The sequence below is a fragment of the Tympanuchus pallidicinctus genome, unplaced genomic scaffold, assembly GCF_026119805.1.
Source record: "Tympanuchus pallidicinctus isolate F22 unplaced genomic scaffold, pur_lepc_1.0 scaffold2, whole genome shotgun sequence".
Classification (NCBI taxonomy): Eukaryota; Metazoa; Chordata; class Aves; order Galliformes; family Phasianidae; genus Tympanuchus; species Tympanuchus pallidicinctus.
Genome location: NW_026294721.1, coordinates 51,609,132 through 51,629,396, shown reverse-complemented (window position 1 = coordinate 51,629,396; position 20,265 = coordinate 51,609,132). Strand labels below are relative to the sequence as shown.

Here is a 20,265-nt window from a genome sequence, read left to right as displayed (position 1 = left end):
TCTGTGTCTTTAAAAAGCCTAAGAACTGCTGCAGTGAGGAGCATAGGAAATCCACAGTGAAATTTGGGAGTCTGCATTTGACCAGTTTGAAGCTCGGGCCGAATGCTGATTAAAAGCAAAAATCAAAATATCACATACCCTATTTCTCTACAAGTATTATCTATTCTTTGCACAAATACTGTGGAGACAAACAAGATCTTATAGTAGTCACCTTCAGGCTTTTGTGAAAGAAGGAAAGAGAAAGAGGAAAAGACTTTCCCCAAAACATAGGTTTAGAGTCCTGAGCCTTCTGACTGTGCAGCTTGTTGCTCAGCAGATGCCTTGCAGTGAGGTGGGTTGCTGCTGCCTCTGGATTCAGCTGTTGGGACAGCAAAGCCAAGTCTGTTCCTGTTTCTTTAGAAATGCTGCAAGCTGTCTTCCCATCAGAGTAGCGAGTTACAAGATAGGTCTTGCTCTGTTGGAAGGATACCTGCTAATTTTAAATTAATATCTTTAAAGTCATTTGAATCCAGATGACTTATTAACTTCATCCTTAACTGAATCCAGAGTGATTAAAAAAAGTGAGTTTGGGTATCTGTCTTTAAATGTCTGAAAAACTTTGAGCTGTCTTCCACATTGTCTTCACATTTTTGAAGGATCTGAATTTACGCAGACTTTCTTATTTACTTCAAGGAAGTTTGAATGCAACTTGCTTCTTATATTTATTATGTAATTTTATTATGTTACTAATAGATATTTAATTCAGACACAATCCGCTTACAGCCTGGCCCTTTTACATGCTACGTGCCTCTCTTCAGTACCACACATGTCCATGTATTTCAAGACGAGCTGGATGATACTTGCATGAGGTCATCGTATTGTGTTTCTTATTGTCATGGATTCTCGTTGTGTGTCTCATCCGCTTATTTTACCTTCTTTGTAATCCTCCCTTATTCAAGGCGACTTTGGTGGTCAGTGATCCATTGCTGACTTATAAATTTCTGTTGCTTCCTCTGTAAAACAAGCACTGGCAGATTTCTTTTTTTTTTTTTTTTTTTTTTTTTTTTCTTTTTTTTTTAAGATGTGCTATATCACAGCCAAAGCACAGATACAACATGTGGTCTTACAACACCCAATGAACCAAAACCTGCAGGTGTTATATGAATTTGGTACCATATATGAAGCGGGGCAGATTAGCACTAAGCCTCTGTTGTGACTTGTGTGGAGAACATGATGAAGAGATATGAATTGTAACTTGTGTTATTCCCAGCAAGAACACAAAACGTGACTATGTCAGCCAGTGATAATAGGAAGAGGAAATTCAGGATTGACTTCTTATTAGAAATCAGGGAGCTGTCACTGGTTTATGTTTCCCAATTCAGCTTGGGCCTGTGTGAACAGGTGGGTGAGCAACTTCCTCCCTTGCGTGAGGATGCCCGTGCACACAGGCACATATACTGCTCATACATGTCCAAGTTGCCTGTTTGTGCTTTTACAGATTTGTTTGTGTGTTGATTGCTGTCAGCTTCCAAGAAAATTGCCTGCTGGAGCCTTTCCTGCCATTCTGCTAGCTGCTTGCACTGGCTTTGGGGCTTGAGAGGGGTGAGGGCTTGGTGACAAAAGTCAAGTCTAAAGCAGTCAAAAAGGACTGGCTTTTATTACTGTCTTGTGAGATTGCAAACTGCTTTCTGGTCTTCTTGAAACATTTCCTTGTAAATGTCATCAGGAGTTACTTATTTTACTTAGTTTTTCATTCCTTACCCCTTACATGAAGCTGAGTACAAGAAAAATTGAAATGAATTATTGAAATGAAATTAAAATGAAATTTTTAGTCTGAAATTTTAACGTGCTTGGCACAAGCAGGCTGCCTTGTGGATCCCAGGAAGGGAGAAGCAGCAATAAGAGCCAGTGAGCAGCTGTTGGATTTCCCTATAGGTGCAAGGGGATCGCTGGGCAGCCTGAGTGCCCAAAAGCCTCTGCCCCCAGCCTCATGGCTGTGCCACGCTTGGGGTGGAGGAGCAGAAAGAGGAGGAGGAGGAGGAGACATGGTGCTTTCGCTCCCGCTGACTGCATGGGCTGGGGCAAAAGACAGAAAAAAAGGAGGAGGGGAATAAAAAGTAAAGAGAAGGGGGAGAGAGAGAGAGAGAGAGAGAGAGAGAGTGAAAGAAAACGAAGCCCAGCTTCTGCCGGTGCTGCTTGGATTGGATCTGGTTTGAGTTTCCTCTCTGCTGGCTTATGCAGCAGGAGAGGAGGAGTGGGGGAAGTAACTTGCTCGCCGCCCTTCCTCTGGAGCTGAACAAACGTGCTGGGGACTGTGCCGGCGGCAGCTGCCCGGCTGCGCTGCCTTGCAGCCTGTTGCTCTGAGTTACTAGAAAACTGCTTGGACTTCTCAAGAACCTGGAGGAAAAAGCCACCACTTCACAGACCCGCTTAGTTGCTCAGTGTCTGTAGACGTGACACGTTTTTGTTTTTGTTTTTCATAGGGAATTCTTTTTTTTTTTTATTACTTTTCTCCCGTCTTTCTCAGAACAGCAGCTCCTTGAGTGTGTGGCACTGAAATCTGTTGCCTTATTAACAACACTGGGAGATATTTTTTCCAAACATTTCCCCCCCCCTCTTTTCCTTAAAAAAGAAAAAAAAAATCAAAATCGAAGGAAAAAATATAAGCCTTCTGGGGGGAGGGGAGATGATCGTGCTGATGTGGAATAAGTGCTCCTGCTGCCTCCTCTTACTAGCCGCGGTCCTGATCGTGGAGAGCTCCCAGCTAGACAGCTCCAGCTCCAAGGTGAACTCCATCAAGTCCACCCTGATGGGGGAGGCTCCAACTCAGGCAACCAACAGATCCGCAGGCATCCACCAGGGACTGAAGCTTGCTAGCAGTAAGAAGGGGAAAATGCTAGAGCAGATAAGAAAACCTCCCAAGCACTATCACCGGCAAGGAGAGGTAGGACGTTGCTTCATTGCTCAAGTGTCTGTCCGTCTGCGTGCTATATGCAAAGAACTGCTAGTCTCCCTCTCAAGTTGCTTCCAAAGCTTTACTGTGTTGCATTAACTTTTTCAGGGTTGTCTGGCACGAAATAATATTAAAATAGGTGTTAGGAACTGTGAGAGTAGTCACTGGAAGGTCTTAAACCTTTAATTTTTATCTGTAGGATCAGTAACTGATGAAAGAAACAGTAATCCAATGAAAATCATCCTCAGTATCTCTTTGTCTGCCTACAGCTGGAAGTAAAGGAAGAAACTTCTTGTTAAATCTCAGACAATAAATGAATAGAATTTTAAATAGATGAGGAAAATCTGAATACAAGGTGAAAAGATGTTTCTAGTGGTGAAGCAAATTTGCTTCTAAAAATCTTACCTAGTAAGTTAATCTAAATTAATCTCTGATATCTTTCCCTGTGGTGAGAATGAACAGGCATTCTGTTCCGGTAGTATGGCTTAGGGCATGTTCATTTGCTTATTATGATAGAAAATAAATTCTAGGTTTCTTGTGCAGTATACACTCCATTGGTTGTGGAAGTTTTATTTAGTTACAACGAATTGGGACAGGCGGTGAATTGTGGTCCTGAATATGAAGTTTGAGTGTAAGGAAAAGTAAAAGATTATAGCAACTATATGGAAAAAAGCAAAACCAAAATTGGACTTGGTTGTGAATTATGCTATCTCTTTCCTCCTAAGCCTACCTGAAAATAGGAGAGCCTGATAGAAAACATTCTTTATTTCTGATAAACTAAAAAGCAGTATTTTAAACTGTCAATCCTTATTGATCCTCTAGTTCTCTTCCATCAAGCCTCAGTTTGGATGGTGTGAATGTTACTCATTTGTGGTGTTGAAGGAGTTAGACTTCTCCAGAAAATACAGTTTTTATACTATTGGGTATTATTAGTACCTCAAAATACAGCTGCTTTTCATAAGCAACAAACAGTGTGGCAGCAAGAAAGCTGCCAGCATTCAGGACTAAAAAGGCAAAATACTCAGTGCCCGAAGGGTCTCTGTCTTGCCTACATTTTCCTTAAAACAGCAGAGAAGCTGAAAATTCAAATGACCCACTGAATTTGTTACATTTCATATCAGCTTCCTAATAATTAAACATTAGCATTTGGTTCTGTGTGCAGGCATAATAATAATGATGGTAGTTTTTGTATTCAAACATTGTAAATCTGTTTTTAAACTATTCTGAGCTTTCTTTTCCCTAGCCACTCAATTGTTTTATAATTCACCCAGAATTTGGTTGCATTTCCTTACCTCTGAGCAAAGTTTAGTAACAGATGCTGTGCTCAAGTTTCATATTACTGAAGTACTGCTCTTTTTCCTTGTGCAGATTGTAATAAATATCATGCTAAATCACCTTGAGGAAATACAGGAGCGTGGTATGCTTTCTTTTGCGTTTGCCTTGTTTTTTCTTTAGTGTGTATTCACCAAAAGTCAGTACATAGGGGCATTTTCCAAGTGAGCGTTACCTGTCTCATGTGTTTCAGTGCAGATCCTTGTGGGGCTGTGCTGTGCAGCTCACTCGCAATGGGTAATTTTGCCTTTTGGAGAAGTCTTGCCGTCTTTCTCTGAGTGCACCGTCCTAATTTCTTGCGTGTATATTTATCGCAATGATGAGGATGACTGGGTGTAATTTACCTAGCTTCTGGAAAACAGGGTGCACTGACCACAAGTTACATTTGGAAGGTTTTGCCCATGTAAACATGAATTGTTTGCCATAGATTTCTAGCTACTGGCAACCCAACTCTCAAGGTGCACGTCAAGCAGGAGAAAGCATTTTAAGTGTCTGTAATCCTGGAAGAGGTGGCACATCATTAAGATATCCTGTATGTAGCACTTGCCGTGAGTTTACCTGAGGAAGCCTCTCTGTGCTCTTCCTCAAGCGACTCGCTGAGGATTGGTGGCTGTGGCTCCTCAGGGAGTGAAACCTCAGCTCCTGTCAGGGCTGTTGATCACGATTCCTTTCTCTCTACCTGGGACTGTCCCTGGGAGCTGCGTGCTCTCACACTGCTGTACATCATGAAAATGACTCAGATTTACTAGCAGTAATTGGAGGTATTATTTCTGATCCTCCACCCTGAGGCAAAACAATTAACACAGAATTGCTGCAGAAGGAAAAAAGAAAAAGTTACTCTTGCTACAAGACTTTATTGTTGGTGTTGCTTCTAGTTGCCGGGTTGGTAAGCCGCTGCATTCTTTACGGTGGTTTGACACATGGTTTCAACCAGGACATGACATTGTAATAATTGCTGTAAATTACTCTTTTATTAGATTGGTTATTGATTTGTGTAGGTTATGGGACTTTGCACTGAAATTTTGCGTGCCATTTGCCAAAAGAATAGAGATGTGTATGCCTTTCTTTCTAAAACAATCCTTTGCATTAATGGAATTTATAATACGTTGAAAACGGAAGTATCTTTCATATTTTGGTAATGTGATTTGAGTAATTTGCACAACTAGGAAATAATTTTACTAAGGAGTAGGGTTATGAATCTTGAATAGATTTTGCAAGAGCTGCTGTGACAGCTCTGAGGTGTGCAGTAACCTATCTGCTGATACCTGCAGTGGAAATCAGAGGACTGCCACCAAAACTGCTGGGAGCTCCACCAGCCAGCAACCTATTTGGTAGACCAACACGCTTGCAGAGGGTTTCTTCAATACATTAATTCTCAGGACTAGGAGCAACTTGGGAGTCTTTAATCAGCTATAAATCAACAGATACAATAGTTCATGGCTTATCTGAAGTGTTGATGTATTTCAGCTGGTGGTTACAGTGCATCTACCCAGAAAAGGAAGATCCTGTGCTTTGCTGTCAGGCAAAGTTCCAGTTCAAATTAAAGAAATTACTTTTTGTGAACAAAGTAAGCTGATTTGGCTTGCTGGAGAGACTGTCAGGTCAAGCGTGGATTTTACTATGACTTGTCTTTTTATGTCTTTCTAAGGAATATTATTTATTTTCTGTTCTTATTCCCTTTGCTGCCTTGGATCAGTAGAGAATGAGGAGTACTGACATGCTAAATTGGTGAGACTTCACTGTCATTGCTATTCTTCATTTTCACTCCCGTTTTCCCCTTTCTGCAGACTGTTAATGTTTTCGCATTTTCACGGAGAATCACAAGGTGGCTATAGCATGTCCACAAGAGAAAAGTATGCTCAGAAATCAGAGTGTACAGTGCATGTGAGATTGTTACTTTTCGGAGCACTCAGTTCTGTATGCTGTCTGCCACCAGTTTCCTTTCACAACTTGATTTAGAGGAATGACTTTTGAGAGCAGCCAACATTTTGGTAGTTAGCCACTTCTAGAAAGTTGTCATGGATATATTGGATACATCATTTCTCTCAATAAATAAAATGCAGCGAATAGAGCCATAAATAAAAGAGGCCAGATTGGCAGTGTTACTTTTTCTGCATGTTAGATACAGCTTTCACTGCATTAGTAGGGAAAGCTCTTCTGTGACATCGTTCTGCTACAGTGACACAACCTAAAAGGGAAATGCCCATATATCATAATTAGGATTGCAAGTCATAACTGTTCGTAGATTTCTTTATGGTGGCACTGTAGCAATTTCAGTTCACCACGTTTCAGATTTCTTCCCTCCAGACGGTGTTCCCTCTCTCCTCCTCCCTAGATCAGCACTGGGGTTTCCTCCTCCATCACAGTGATGTGGTAGGCTGAGAGCTACTGAGCTCCATTTCCAGCCATTTCCCTTCTTCAACATGTAGGTTCCATGGCCTTCTACCTTTCCCAAGCCCTGGCTGAAAGCCATTCTTGCATTTCTCTTCCTGACAGGTTGCATCTCCCATTTCCCCCACCACTAGCTTGTTGGGTTTGTGCCTCCTACCAGGAAGGGCCCTCCCACTTCCTCACATGCACAGCGGGAGCAGCAGCAATGAGGGAAGAAGTGGGACAGCCAGGAAAGGAGATGGGTATGTCTGCAGAGTGGGTGAGAGAGAATGAGGTTTGGAACAGAGAAAAAGGAGAGAAAAGCTGGGACGAGTTATAACACTACAGAGGCATGACGGACAGATACCAGCGAAGTCTTTGTGTTTCAGATGTGCTTGGCTTAATTTGATTTATCTTTTTTTTTTTTTTTTTTTACTCTTGTGCTAAGAGACTTAAACCCACAGAGACCAAAGCATAAAGGCATTAATCAAAATGGCTACACTGACACTGACCTCATCTCTATCAATACGCAGACATGCGTGCACTTCTTAAACAGGATGTAGTTACCCACAAGGACTTGCTAGAAAATGCTTGGATGGTGCTTTGTAGCAAGTAAAACAGCATGAAATTTAGTAATTGACTTCAGTGCCCTGAGAATGTTACAGAAGAATGTACCAAAGACACCAAAAATGCAACCACAATATCTTGAATAGCTAGCAACCAAGACAGTATGAATTATTTCTCCATTGAATTAAAAATAAATTGATTACAATACCTAGAAATTTCATCCAGCAACAATCCAAAAATGAAAAAGAAAAAAGAAAAAAGACCAGGAAAAAAACCCAAACCAAAAAAAGCACAGGATTGCTAAATCTGAAGAGGTCACTAGAGAATGTATTCTTTGCTCTTCTTTGTGGAATCTGGGAGACACTGGCTTACTGGCAGCAGACTTGCTAAATAGTTGAGTGGCTTGTCTCTTGATTGCAAAAATGGGATGTGGAGTATTAGCTCCTTCCTGGGTTATGCTTTGGTGCCCACTTTAATTTGTTGTTATTATTTGACTTCTTAATACAGAACAAAAGCGCCTACAAAGCAGCTTTTCTAGAACTACTTTCTACTAATGTTGCAGTAGCGCCGAGAAAATGTCTCGGGTTCTGATGCAGTGCCTGGTGTGCAAATACTTAAGGAAATTTAGTTTCTGTCTGGAAAATCTGTCAAGGTCTGAGGACAACACCAAAGATGAGGAAGCTCGATTACATTTTTCCCTCAGAAAAATGACTCTGATTAGCACACTGTTTGATTAACTGATGCTTTGCAGATGCTAGTATAGCACAAGCTTAATTTTGTCCTTAATTATCTCAACACTGGCTATGTCTTGCAAGCACTTTGTATCTCATGGCTTCTCAGCTGAGTCCTATCCTTCCACAGTTGTACATGTGCATCACTCTAGAAATGCTGTTTTGATGAAATTTAACTCCACAAAGGAGTCTCATGAAGTTCCGGCTTCTGTTTGTTTGCATGGCTCTCTTCAGCTCTGTAGTTCTTGTTAGACTGTATCCAAAAAACCTCTTTTATTATACACGTAGAAATTCTAATTTGCGGAGCACCTTCAAAGCAGAGACCTTTCCTTCCCACCTGGGCTGGAAGTTGCAGTCAGCAGCATGCCCCGCCTTGGCCTGTCAGTGCATGGTGCCAACAGGGTCTGCATGGCAGCCACCAGGTGTTGGTAACAGGTCCAAGAATGTCAAGGTTTGTGTGATGTTTTGGAATGAGGAAGAACAGCAGGGACTGCCTCCATGCTTTAGCTCCACTAGTACAGCTCTGTGTGCGTTTCGATTCTGCTTTGGATAACTGAGGGTTGACACTTCGAAAATCCTTGTCTTTCAACTGTGAGTTACACTGCATTTTTGGTATCTCTAAGTTGAAACCAACTTCTATGAGATTCACGTCCATGGATGTGAATGGCCTATACAAAAGCCAGGAAGAGCAGGTTCATTTTGTATATTTTTTTTAAATGAACTTTGCTTGGAAAAGTATTTTAGAGAACATATACATTCATCTGTTCTCTTTTGATCAAGTGTAAGATGTGCAAACCCAAACCATCACTTTCCTTCAGTACAATTCCCTTTTTGGTTGAATTACAAATTTACTTTCATAAAAAGCATCATGAAAAAGGCAATTTTCAAGTTGTAATGAAGGTAGGTGAATGTGTGGGATTTGCAAACTGCAGAATAACCTGCTTTTGAAAGAACCACAAAAAGTAGAGAGAGAAAGAGCATGAAAGTATACGTGTTGTTGTGCTAAATGATGAAAGCACAGCAGTTTTCAAATGAAATAATCAGTTTTATTCATTAAAGCTAGTTTTCTTGCGATTGACTCTAAATCCATCTATGATATATACACTTGTGTTTGCACAGAAACAGAACTCAATTTATGAAATGGATGGACATGAACACACAGAAGGAGCGTGGAGTTCACTCATTCAGCATCTATTTTATTCTTACTTTAAAAAAAAAACAAAAACAAAAAACTGGGGCAATGCTACCAAAAAAGAAAAAAAGAAAAAAAAATAAGGGTTGTTTTTTTCCCCCCTCAAAGTACATAAGCACATGGTTCAGCCCCTTGGGACTTTCTTAAAGCTAAGCTTTGATATGATTGAATTTTCATATGCGCAGTAATGAATCTTGGAGACATGCATCTTGCACATATGCAGTGCAAATGGCACTGCTTTAGTGATTTGAGCAGTAAGCGAAGGTGGACTGCTCTGCACATGCTCGAGAATGAGGTGTTGCTTCACTATGCAAGCTCTCTCCCTCATTCTCTGTGCATCATGTAAGTGTGAACCAGGCTGTGCATGCCTCTAAAGCGTACTCACCAGGCCAGGGAGTGAGAGGACAGGGCTCAGTTCTGTGCATTTTGGCAGCTCTCAGGGAGGAAAGCAGAGACTTGCTGTCAGTGCGATCTCTTTCTGCAAGTCTAAAATGACGACAATGGGATCTGTTAAAAGGAACTGCTAACAGAACATGTCTGTGTTGCTGTGGCAAATGTTTATTCCTAGAATCTCAACCTTAAGTAGAAAGATAGAAATTATTCTGAAAGTAATGCATCTCATGAGAAAAAAAACAATTCCTTTTTTCCTTTTTTTTTTTTTTTCCCTCCGCAGAACAGAGTTGTTTTTGGATGCTCTTTATTGTGTGTTCCTACACAAAATGGTGAATCTCTTCAGGACAGCCTGTAGAGATGCTGAAGTTTAGTATTTTGGCATAAGAGGGCTCTGGAAGGGGAGGGAGAGCAAGTCATTTGTAAAGCCACTAATAGAAATGAAACTAGTGTAACTAATCTGTTTGGAGTTAATTGAGTTCAATTCATTTTCAGAAGTGTCAGAAAGATTTAATCTGTATCAAAAAAACGTAGTGACAGATGTGCTGCCGTTTTGTACTTAGTCTTTTTGCTTTCATATTCTTTCATCCCCTCCTTTTAATTTGGTGGGGTTTGTTGTTGTTGGTTGGTTTTCTTCTCTCTCAGTAGAGCTCTGTTGTTTCACGGAGGACACCACGGTGCTCCAGGTGGCCAGTGTCAAGTATTCAAGTCAGTTCATAGATATCTAAGTCCTTTTCAATTGGAGCTAGGCTCCCATCTCACATAGCTTAGTGAGGTTGTTTCCTGAAGTTGCAAATAAAAGCAGCTTTTGAGGGCTTTCTAATGCTCCAAGTTCTAAGAAATACTCCATCTGATCCTGTGATGGTTAGATTTTCTGGTGGGCCGCAGTGCCTTCTGTGATTTTCTTACTGTGGGTCTGTTCATGTGAAGCATAACACAGCAGTACTGTTGCTCATACTGTGGAATTGTAGAATAGCTTGGGTTGGAAAGGACCTCAAGGATCATCAAGTCCCAGCTCCCCTACCACAGGTAGGGTATACGATCTCTGTTCATTGCAAGTTTTTACAGAGTATAGATTTGAAGTAGGAAAACCTCTGTCCAACATGATGCAGAGCTGCAAGCAAAAGGTGGTGTTAGGGAACTTTGGGCTTGGCATGCATTTTGTCTCATCAGTGTGTCTTCAGCAGCATCTGGGTTAAAAGTGGCTAAATGTTCTCTTGACCTAAGCTGGCACGGCCAGCACAGACTTGCCTTTCTTGTTTGTTTCTTCTTTTTAGGGTTGAAAAAGCAAAAGAGCAGAGCCTTCCACCCTTCTGGTTCGTAGCAAACTTGCTTAGGACACCCTCTTGTTTTTTGTGATAAAAATAAAAGTTTATCCACTTCTCTACCTTGGGGCATTAGGTTGCACAGGATACAGAGACTGAGCTGTGAGTCACCTATGTCTCTTTGATAGGAGGAGTGTGGGGTGGGAACGTTTCTTCCTTCTCAAGCATTGTCTCCCTGTTGCTCTTCAGGAGGGAGGGAGGGGAAGAGGAGCTGTGAAATGACCATCTCCTCATTAGGGGTGGGGAGAACAATTACATTCCTTACCAAAGAAGGAGTTCCAGATTGTGATTTGATGGTTAACATACAACATTCACATGAGAGAGAGAGAGTACAGTGAGTAACATGAGGGGATAACAATAACAAAAGAAACAGGGAGGGAGAAAAAAGCTGGCTGTCTTCTACCAGGGAACAGGGTGACTGTTGAGCAGACCAGCAAAGGTGGCACAGCTGGTATGTTTACTGATGATAAATTTGGCAGCGTTTCCAGAGATAAATGCTATGGCATCATTATTGTACAATCAAGTACATGTGAAGACATCAGATGTTTCACTCTTTTGGCATAGTCTGCAAATTTTATCAGACTTATAATTCTGAAATACGAGTTTTTCATCCTTTCAGGTAGCAATAATGATGCCATCTGACCTACCAAAGCAACCATATTGTGCGATGTGTGAGCTAAACACTGCAGATTACTCAGTGAGGCTGAAGTTGTTCTTCTAGACCTTCTCAGTTCCTGTTACTCCCCAAAAAAATAAATTTGCAGTGTATATTACTCATAATAAAGTAGTTCAACCAGATATTGCGGCAGAAGCTCTTGGGGGTCAGTATTTGAGAATGGAAATGCTGGAAGCTGTGGGAGGACTGGGGGAAACAGGAGGTTGCCATCTGTTTTCTATACCTTCTCCTGGGTGGAGGCAAGTGCTGGTGCTGCCACGTGACTTTTTAGGAACAATGAGGAAAAACATCCATCCAAAGGCAGGCCAACCAGTCTGTATTTTGGTGGAGAGGCTATACTGCTTAACAGCTTAAAATGTTTTTGCAATTGTTTGAATAAATACAGGGCTTTTTAAATGCTCTTCAGGAATGCTTTTAAACTTCTGTACTTAGTTTTGTCCCCATTGCTATCTTCCAGACACCCCATTCCTCACTGAGGAAATGGTTTTTTAACAACAAGAATCCTCTGGAAATTACTTTCCGAGGGGGTCCTCGCCACAGCAGCTGCAAAACATTGCAATTGAACTTTAGTCTCGGTTGTTTTTAAAGGATAAGTGAAAAAGTGAATACTAGTATTATAGCTCTAATTCTAGCTTAAAGAGAGTATTTATTAAGTATCAAATTGTAGTGTGTGGTGTTGTCTAACCAGAAGATTAAGCTTTTCTCTGTGAAGATAAATTTCTCTTAGACTTTGGACCTGTGCTTAAGTTAAAATAGACTGAGTCCTGTGGTCAGGCCAACTTGGGGATTTCTTCCTTTTGAGACCTCAACTTGGAGCTTGGACAGCAGGAGCAGGGCAGGCAGCTGAGAAGAGATCTCGCGGTTTGGCAGTCTTGCCGATCTACTCCCCACTATGTAAATGAGTTTCCAGGGGGCATTTTCTGAGCGAGCTGGTTTTGAGCAGCAGTGTGGCTCTAGCATCGTTCAGGTTATGTTAATTGGCATTTTTGGCACAGTTTTCCAAGTAGGGAACACGGAGTACAGGGAGCCAAAGGAAGGATGCAGCAAAAGCCTTGGGATGATGCAAGCTGCTGCATCTTTGAGCAGGATTTGCTACCTGGTCTGGAGCTGCAGGTCTGCTCGCCTTCCCCACAGCCTCTCTGTTCCCACACTGGAGCCAGGAGAAGAAATAAGACTCTGTCCCTTTGTTGCTCTAGGGAAGAGACTAGAATATGTGACAAATAGGAAGTTCTAATTTTTTGTATGGTATAAACACGTAAAATAAGCTAAGTGGTGCAAAATTTTATAAAAGTCTCGTGCAGGAATTTTCAGCTTTATTAACCTATTTGTTTATCTGTATGCATCTTGGTGTAAGCATTGACTAAACAGCAGAGGTAGACAGATCATAAGCTGAAAGGCAACACTGTTATGGTTAGTCTGTGTGTAAAATTTTTTTTACCTTTGGATGTTATTCAAAGACTGACTGGCTGGAGTGCTGAAGAAAGGATAGGCTGCTTGAAAGAATGAGTTTGAAAGTCAAAGTTTCATGATTAACTTTTCCTAATTTTCCCTCCTGATTTTGCTAACCTGAGGAGCATATATCTGGCCCAGTGCTTGGATTTAATAAAGCCATCCAGACTTTGGATGGCTTCATGAAAAACTATTTGTAGAATTTTTCAAGACTTTAATGCATGGAGACACTTGATAGGCAGACGTTCATTTGAAATACAAGTGGCGATTTCTATTACCAGTGCACTTCAATGAACTCAGGTTACAGAGAGTTTAAATCCCAGAGTGCAAACTAGAGACACCCCTAGTACCTGAGAGAGCAGATTTTTTAATGAGCTTCACGGGTCAAGTTCTCTCCTAGCTCAGACCTTAATGTCGCTGCTGTAGGTTTGGGTTTACTTCTGTTTATTGCGGTCACAAGGACAGCGCTTTTTCTTAAACACTGTGCTGTTAAGTTTATCAGTGCAGGATAGATAAGAGAGCCTTTATTACAGGCACACATGTGCATCACAGGTGTGAAGGGAACTCTTAAACTGTTTATGAGCACACAAAGCCCCACGAACAAAGAGGGCAGAAAAGAATGTTGTCATTTTAAGGAAAAATATGTTTTAAGGCCCCGTTAAAAATAAAGCCAAAAAGGAATAGCAGATAGACTGCAGATTGTCTGTGGAGCAGGAATTAGCACTCCAAAAATCTTTCATTTTTCATAAACAGGCTTGTATCACAGGCAGGACATACTAGCCAATGTACCATTCTACGCTGGACGGGGTGTCTACTTCCAGGTGCTTATCACAAAGAGTTACTTACAAAATCTTCTGGTAGAACCAGATCAAGAGTAGGATAATACAGTTTTAGCTTTGTTTTAAAGGTTTAGGATAAATAGAAGCCAGTGTATTCATTGTATAAGCAGATATGAGAGTGATGTAGGAGTTCCAGGAGTGCAAATGTCACTGGCCTTGCTGGGATTTACACTGTTTCTCACATGTAATGCTGTGGCCTATTTTACAGCTGAAAGGTGAACAGAAGGGTCAAGGATGGGAAAAGCAAAACCAAACTGTTTATCATTTGTAACAGCTATGTGATGTTACCTTCAGTTATTCAGGAATAGATTTCTGGTCCACGGTGGGGAAGTTCCACAGTGGAGACTGTTCAGTAATCAAGGCAGTGATGTAATTCAGTTCCATCCAGCAGTGCTTCCCAGCGGATGCATTGAAAAAATGTGGCCACAGGAACATGCTCACACTGCCCAGAAATGCCACGCAAATGCTCCAGCCTTTGTAAAATGTGCTGTCATTGCCTGTCTTAGCCAATTGGTGAACCACACTTTTGTGGAAAGCCACCTCAGAGCTTAGCTCTTAGTTTACGGATAGGATGAATTTCAAGGGGATTTGTGTACCGAACTCCACTGACTGTTTTGAGGGAATTAGTTTGTGTATACCTTTAGGGAGTGGGGTCATGGCCTTTCCAGACAGGAGAGAAATTCAGCTCAGAGGAAATGGTTAGGCTGAGACTCCCTCACTGCAAAGTGTACTTGTGGAGAAGCTCTGTCTGTCATCACCTATGTGCGATAATCAGAATTTGGTCACTGGAATGCTTTGTTGTAAATATTACTACATAAAAAGTTAAGTGTATGTTTTCTCCTTAACGATGAAATAATGATATGAAAGACGAGTGGCATATGTCCATCTAATGTACTAGACACTGTTCATCTGACCATTCTGTAGAGATGTCTACAGTGTAGAATAACCCTTTTCTGAAAACAGCATACTTTGGCTTTGGTGTAAAACTGGTTGAGGATGCAAAGATGTTGCAAGCAGAGCTGTAGAGTTTCTCCTTAATGAGCCTCTTCCTGACCCACCCTATGTAAAGCAGTTGACACATCATGTGTTGTGCAGCTGGGATGGCTACCCTGGTGCATGCATCTGACACAGGAACGTATTGACTTCGGCCTTTTGGAGGCACCGGACTCATGCTGTTCTGCAGAGATGTGCCTCACACATTTCCCAGATACCGTGTATGTCGTGGTGGGTAGGAGCAAAAGCTGAAGTGGAATTCACTAACTCAGATTTAGATGATTCTGTGAAAACAGATTGCACAACTGACACTGACACTTCGTTTCTGGATTTGATTTCCTCTCTTTCTCTGGTTCAACCTCCAGTGCTCCTTCTGGTTGTATTTCTGACTGTATTGTATTCTCTACTGGTCAGTACTTGGTCTCAATTTCTGTGTACTGTTTTGCTTCTGAATTTTATTTTTTTTTCCCTGACATACAAGTCTTTTGAGATGCAGCACTTAAATTTGAGGTTTTACCCCTCAACTGAAGGGAAGTCGAGCTTGTAGGAGAGCTGAAGATGGTGGTGGGCAGAATGTCCCTGGGGACAATCCATGCTGCTGAAGTGGCATAAGCATACAGGACGAGCCCTGAGGGCAACTTGCAGTGCTGTTGGTCGTACAACACATGTCTGTGTTACCACAGGACAGGGAGCTCAGATGCTCCTGGGACTGCTGGTTTCACTGGAAGTCTTTGTGCTTGTAGGCTGGGAAAGCTTAGTAAAGTTTTGCATTACTTTTACTTTTGATCCCCTCCTATCCAGAATGACCACATTGGCAGGAAATTAACGTAAATTGTAGCTGCGAGAAGACATTTTGTGAACATTTGCTTCTTCTAAAGTTGATTTTCACAGTATGTTTCACCTGAATATTTTCCGGAAGAAGAAACCTCAAATACTCTACTGTCCTGCTAACATGTGTGAGGCTGAGGCTCTCCTCTTCCTTCCTGACTGCCTCCTAAAATGCTCTCTTAATATTGAGCCTTAATCGTATTTGTAAAGATAACATGAAGGTTAATGTTTCAAAAGAGCTCTCTTACCAGGCTAATGACAGATCAAACTCAAATGATGCTGTTTCTGGCAAGCAGTTTGCCACTGCTCTTCTAATACATGTGTGAACAGAGCTCCAGCTTAAGTATAAAAGCTTTAAAGAAACTGAATTGCCAAGGGATAACCCCTTTCACAGTAGATTAGAATATCTAATAAGAAATAAGGGGACAGAAAAAAAATAAGCAGGTCTAAATGGCCAGTTTTTGTGATGCAGGGAGGATGTAAGTGGAGTTTCATACAAATCATTGGAGTCTGATGCTGTTCAACATATTGGAAATTTATCTGGAAAGCAGAATTAGTGAGGCACATAAGTTTTTAATGAAATGTATCCAGAACGATAAGAACTGAAATGGACCACAAAAGGTGGCAGTAAAATTCAGTATGCTGAGCATCTGGGACATAAAACCACGGGTAAAATTCCCTTTCTGTAGGTATAAAGTAATATGTATGGATAACGTAACAATAGTTAGGCACACATAGTGATAACTTCTTAAGTAGACTCTACTGTAGGTATCACAAAGCAGCAGCAAAGGGAGACAGGAAAAGAAAAAAAAAATCCAGGCGGAATATCAGGAGCTGAGAACAAAAAAGGTCATTTTGTACTACTTTTAAATTAAACATATTGCTCATCGTGAGTAACTGTGCATTTCTGTAAAAAGGATATAAGGAAGATGGGATTGGAAGGGAAAGATGTGGGAGTGTTCAGAGCAGAACTGCTTTGACACAGAAGAAATCAAATGGAATGCATCACACAGTTTGGGAAAGAGATTCCCATGGGAGAAGAGGAATGGTATGGAAAAGGTGAGTGGGGAGCAATCCCTCATTCTTTTCCTAAAAGAACCAAGAGCAGACAGTGTGCAATTATCAGACAGCCTGAACTGCTATTTCACATGATACAGCTCATTGCCCCATGATGCTGTGGGAGCCATATGGAACTGTTCAAACAGAAGTGAGACAAATGCAGGGAAGAGAAATTGCACTGGTAGGTACTAAACACAGTGGCAAATTATCAGGAATTTATTATCAACATCATAAATCACTATCATCAATTCATATCTTATTAGTGTCATAAATAATGCAGCTTGTTACCAGGTTAATCAAGTAGCACAAGCATATGTGGTTTGATGTAGGCATTCATGTTGTCTTGTTTACCTTGGTTGTGATGCATACATAGATATTAGTTGGGGAAATGCTGTGCTGAGCTTGAGGTCCAGGACAGTGCCCATTGAAATCGGTGTGAATAATCCCATGGACTTCAGAGTGGGTTTTTCATTCAGGGAGACTTCTGGACTACACGTTAAATATTCCAGTGAGATCACTGCAGTGAATGGAAAACATGACTTAATGAAAAGGAAATGGGAAAAAAAGAAGAAATAGACAAAGGCTTAGGACAGATTTACAAAGTATGTAGCACACATAAGTGGGGGTAAACTTTTCAAACAATTTTGCTACCATTTGGTCAGCTGAGGGAAGTAAACATTTGCAGAAAGGATTCTCATTTTCGTGCCATTTACCAGTGAGAGTGAAGGTTCTGGATTGGGAATGGCTTTCCTTTGTTACTTACTGAAGTGCTTTTTTGCTTTACTCTTAAATTATTATTATAGGTAGGGAGTATCTTCATAGTTTATAGAAACTTCATAAATACATATTGTAGTTTTGTGGAGATGTTTGAAGACAGGGATGCCCTCCACATCAGGGAAAAGTGGGAATTCACATAGCCTGAAAATACTGTTTCCTCTGCCACTCCCCCCAGATGCAGTCTCCTGTTACCAGCTCCAGTTTAATGAATTGTTAGTATTAAAAACAAAACAAACAGCAACAACAAAAATGCACCGGAAAACTCTTTTGATCTCCTCTTCCAGCTGCAAGCTCCCAACCAGTCAAGAGTCATGGTTAATACATGTGTTTAAAATACTTGCTTCTTCAAACACAGTTCCCACCACCCACACTTAATAAGTAGACTGGCAGAGTCACTGCCTCTCTGCTGTACTTGAGAGCAAGATGTGATCTCCTGTGACTCATGATTGACGTTATGGGTCCTTTAACGTTTGTGGCACAGATGGCATGTGTATTCAGATAGCTGCAACCAAGTCCAGTCAGCTCCCTTCTTTAAAGCAGAGTTAGAAGCAACTTGCTGTCCTGTGTTTGGCTGCTTGTAAAAATCTCAGATTTTAACACCTTTTTTTTTTCTTTTTGGCTTTTGAAAATCTGCCCGCTTACCTAGCTGTCATAGATATCTAGAAAACAATACTTATGAGGAGCACCTGAAGGAACTGGGGCTCAGGAGAGACCCCATCGATCCCTTCAACTACCTGAAAAGAGGTTGCACTGAGGGGGGTGTTGGTCTCTTCTCTCAGGTAACTAGTGAGAGCACACGAGGCAGTGGACTCCAGTTGCTCCTAGGAAGCTTAGATTGGATGCTGGGAATATTTTCTTCATGGTAAGGGTTTGGAACAGGCTGCCGGCAGAGGTGGTGGAGTCTCCCATCCCTGAAGGCGTTTATGAGATATGTGAATGTGGTGTTTAGGGACATGTTTTAGCAGTGGACTTGTAGTGTTTTGTGGATGGTTGGATTTGATGATCGAGTCTTTTCCAACTGAACTGATTCACTGTTCTAGTCCATTGTCTATGGCACTTCTCGAGTCAAGCATTTTCAAAAATAAGTCCAAACCTCTACATTTTTCCTTCAGGACAGGGATATCATGCTATTGTAAGACGATATATTTAAAACAAAGAACTGTTGTTAAAGAGAGTGTGGGCAGATATCACACGAAGAAATTCAAGAAAAAAGTTGTATTGGTACTGGGCATCTGATAGCCATTATCTTCTCTATAAGGAAGGGCTCGCAAATAGAGAAGGTCCCGAGTCCCCTCTACCTGGTGCAATGTCAGCAACCCAAAGCAATACAGATGTGCATAATTTCATAATAAAAATAGTGGTTTGCTACTTGCGTCTTGTCACCACAGCATTGCTATTGCTGTTGGAAATGCACTGGTGAGAGTAACACAGATTTGGAGTTTTGGAGATTGTTTTCTTTTTGCAGTGACATTTCTTTGCTTAAGAAAAAAAGCCACCTGAATTTCCCCAGTGTGTAGAAATGCTCTTTTCTGAGATAAATACATACTTTTAGAAACTCAAAACATTTGGAGAATGATGACTTAGATGACAATTTACATAATTTACAGAGTGTTTTCAGGGAGGAAGGACACAGATGAAATTAATACAGAATGATGTTATTTGTCAAAAAATCCAGTAGGAAGCACAGTGGTTGAAAATGATATTGTCAAATACACAGTAGTTTTCCTAAACTTACCTTGAAAATAATGGTTTTTAGAGGTACATATCTAACACATCTAGTTTCGGAACTCTAATGTTTAAAAAAAAAATATTTCGGTTCCAGTGTTGCTGGAAGCTTCAAAACTTGAGTGAGTGCAGTTAATTGTTAAGTAGAAACAGGAAAAAAAATGTAATGGAAACAGCAAGATTTCATTGAGACTGCTTCACTTCCCCGTAAAAATTCTTGGGATAAAAAGCTCTTTTATTTCTAATCCTACAACAATAATAAAAAAGTGCTGTATTCACAATTTTTTTTTTTTTTACAGATTCTAAGAAACTTTCTCCTTCATTGCGATTTATTGCAGCTAGGAGAAATACTTGCTTTGGGAATCTATATTTGCTCTTTTATTAGCAGGCTGTCGTTGGGTTCATCCTTCTCAGCTTTCGCATTGGAGTGTTTAGTTCTTCCTTATCTATCTCTTGGCAGTGTTGTAGTTTGTTTCTGCAAACTCCTTAGCATACAGGAATCTAAGTTCCCAGGACTCCAAATTAGACTGCAGCTCAATTTATCTGACAGGCTTTTGAAGCTGGGGCTGTGATTCCCGGTTCATTTTGATATGTATCAACCATTTAACCTTCCGTCTATACTTGTACTTGCTGACAAGGTGCTTTTTAGGCAGCAGAAGTCAGTCAGCCATCAGATCAGAAGCATGTGGTGCCCCTCGAGCAAACATTTTCCACCAACGTTTTGAAGAGAAAAAAATCTAAATAAATAACCTCCAAGGTTGAAAAGGGCCTATTCGCCAAATATTGGTAAAGTAATTCCATAGTAAAAATAAATGTTCAGTGAAGTGATCTTTCATTTGAAAATTGGATCCAGATTTTACAAACTGAGAGGGGTGAACGACTGTGTCAAATGTAGGGCAATGCAGTTTGTCTACAAAGTGTGTTGCCATGAAGTACTCGTGTTCTGCTTATGGAGAAATGCAATCTGGCAAAAGTAATGAGTTCATCAGCAAACTGTTGACATCACAGTACCATGAACTCCATCCCTCATGTAATATGTATATTCCTGTGTACGTACCCTTCCCTGGCTAGTTCAGAGTG

At 40.9% G+C, this 20,265-nt stretch overlaps 1 protein-coding gene across 2 annotated transcripts in view; it reads left to right on the top strand.

The window, feature by feature from the left end:
- The first annotated feature begins 2,125 nt into the window (after positions 1-2,125).
- DKK2 (dickkopf WNT signaling pathway inhibitor 2) overlaps positions 2,126-20,265 on the top strand; it is a 41,200-nt gene continuing 23,060 nt past the window's right edge. For both annotated transcript variants that reach the window (XM_052681787.1, XM_052681786.1), the window contains exon 1: positions 2,126-2,923. In XM_052681787.1, coding sequence (XP_052537747.1) covers positions 2,666-2,923 — 258 coding nt within the window. In that variant the 5' untranslated portion in view covers positions 2,126-2,665. The remainder of the gene's footprint in view (positions 2,924-20,265) is intronic.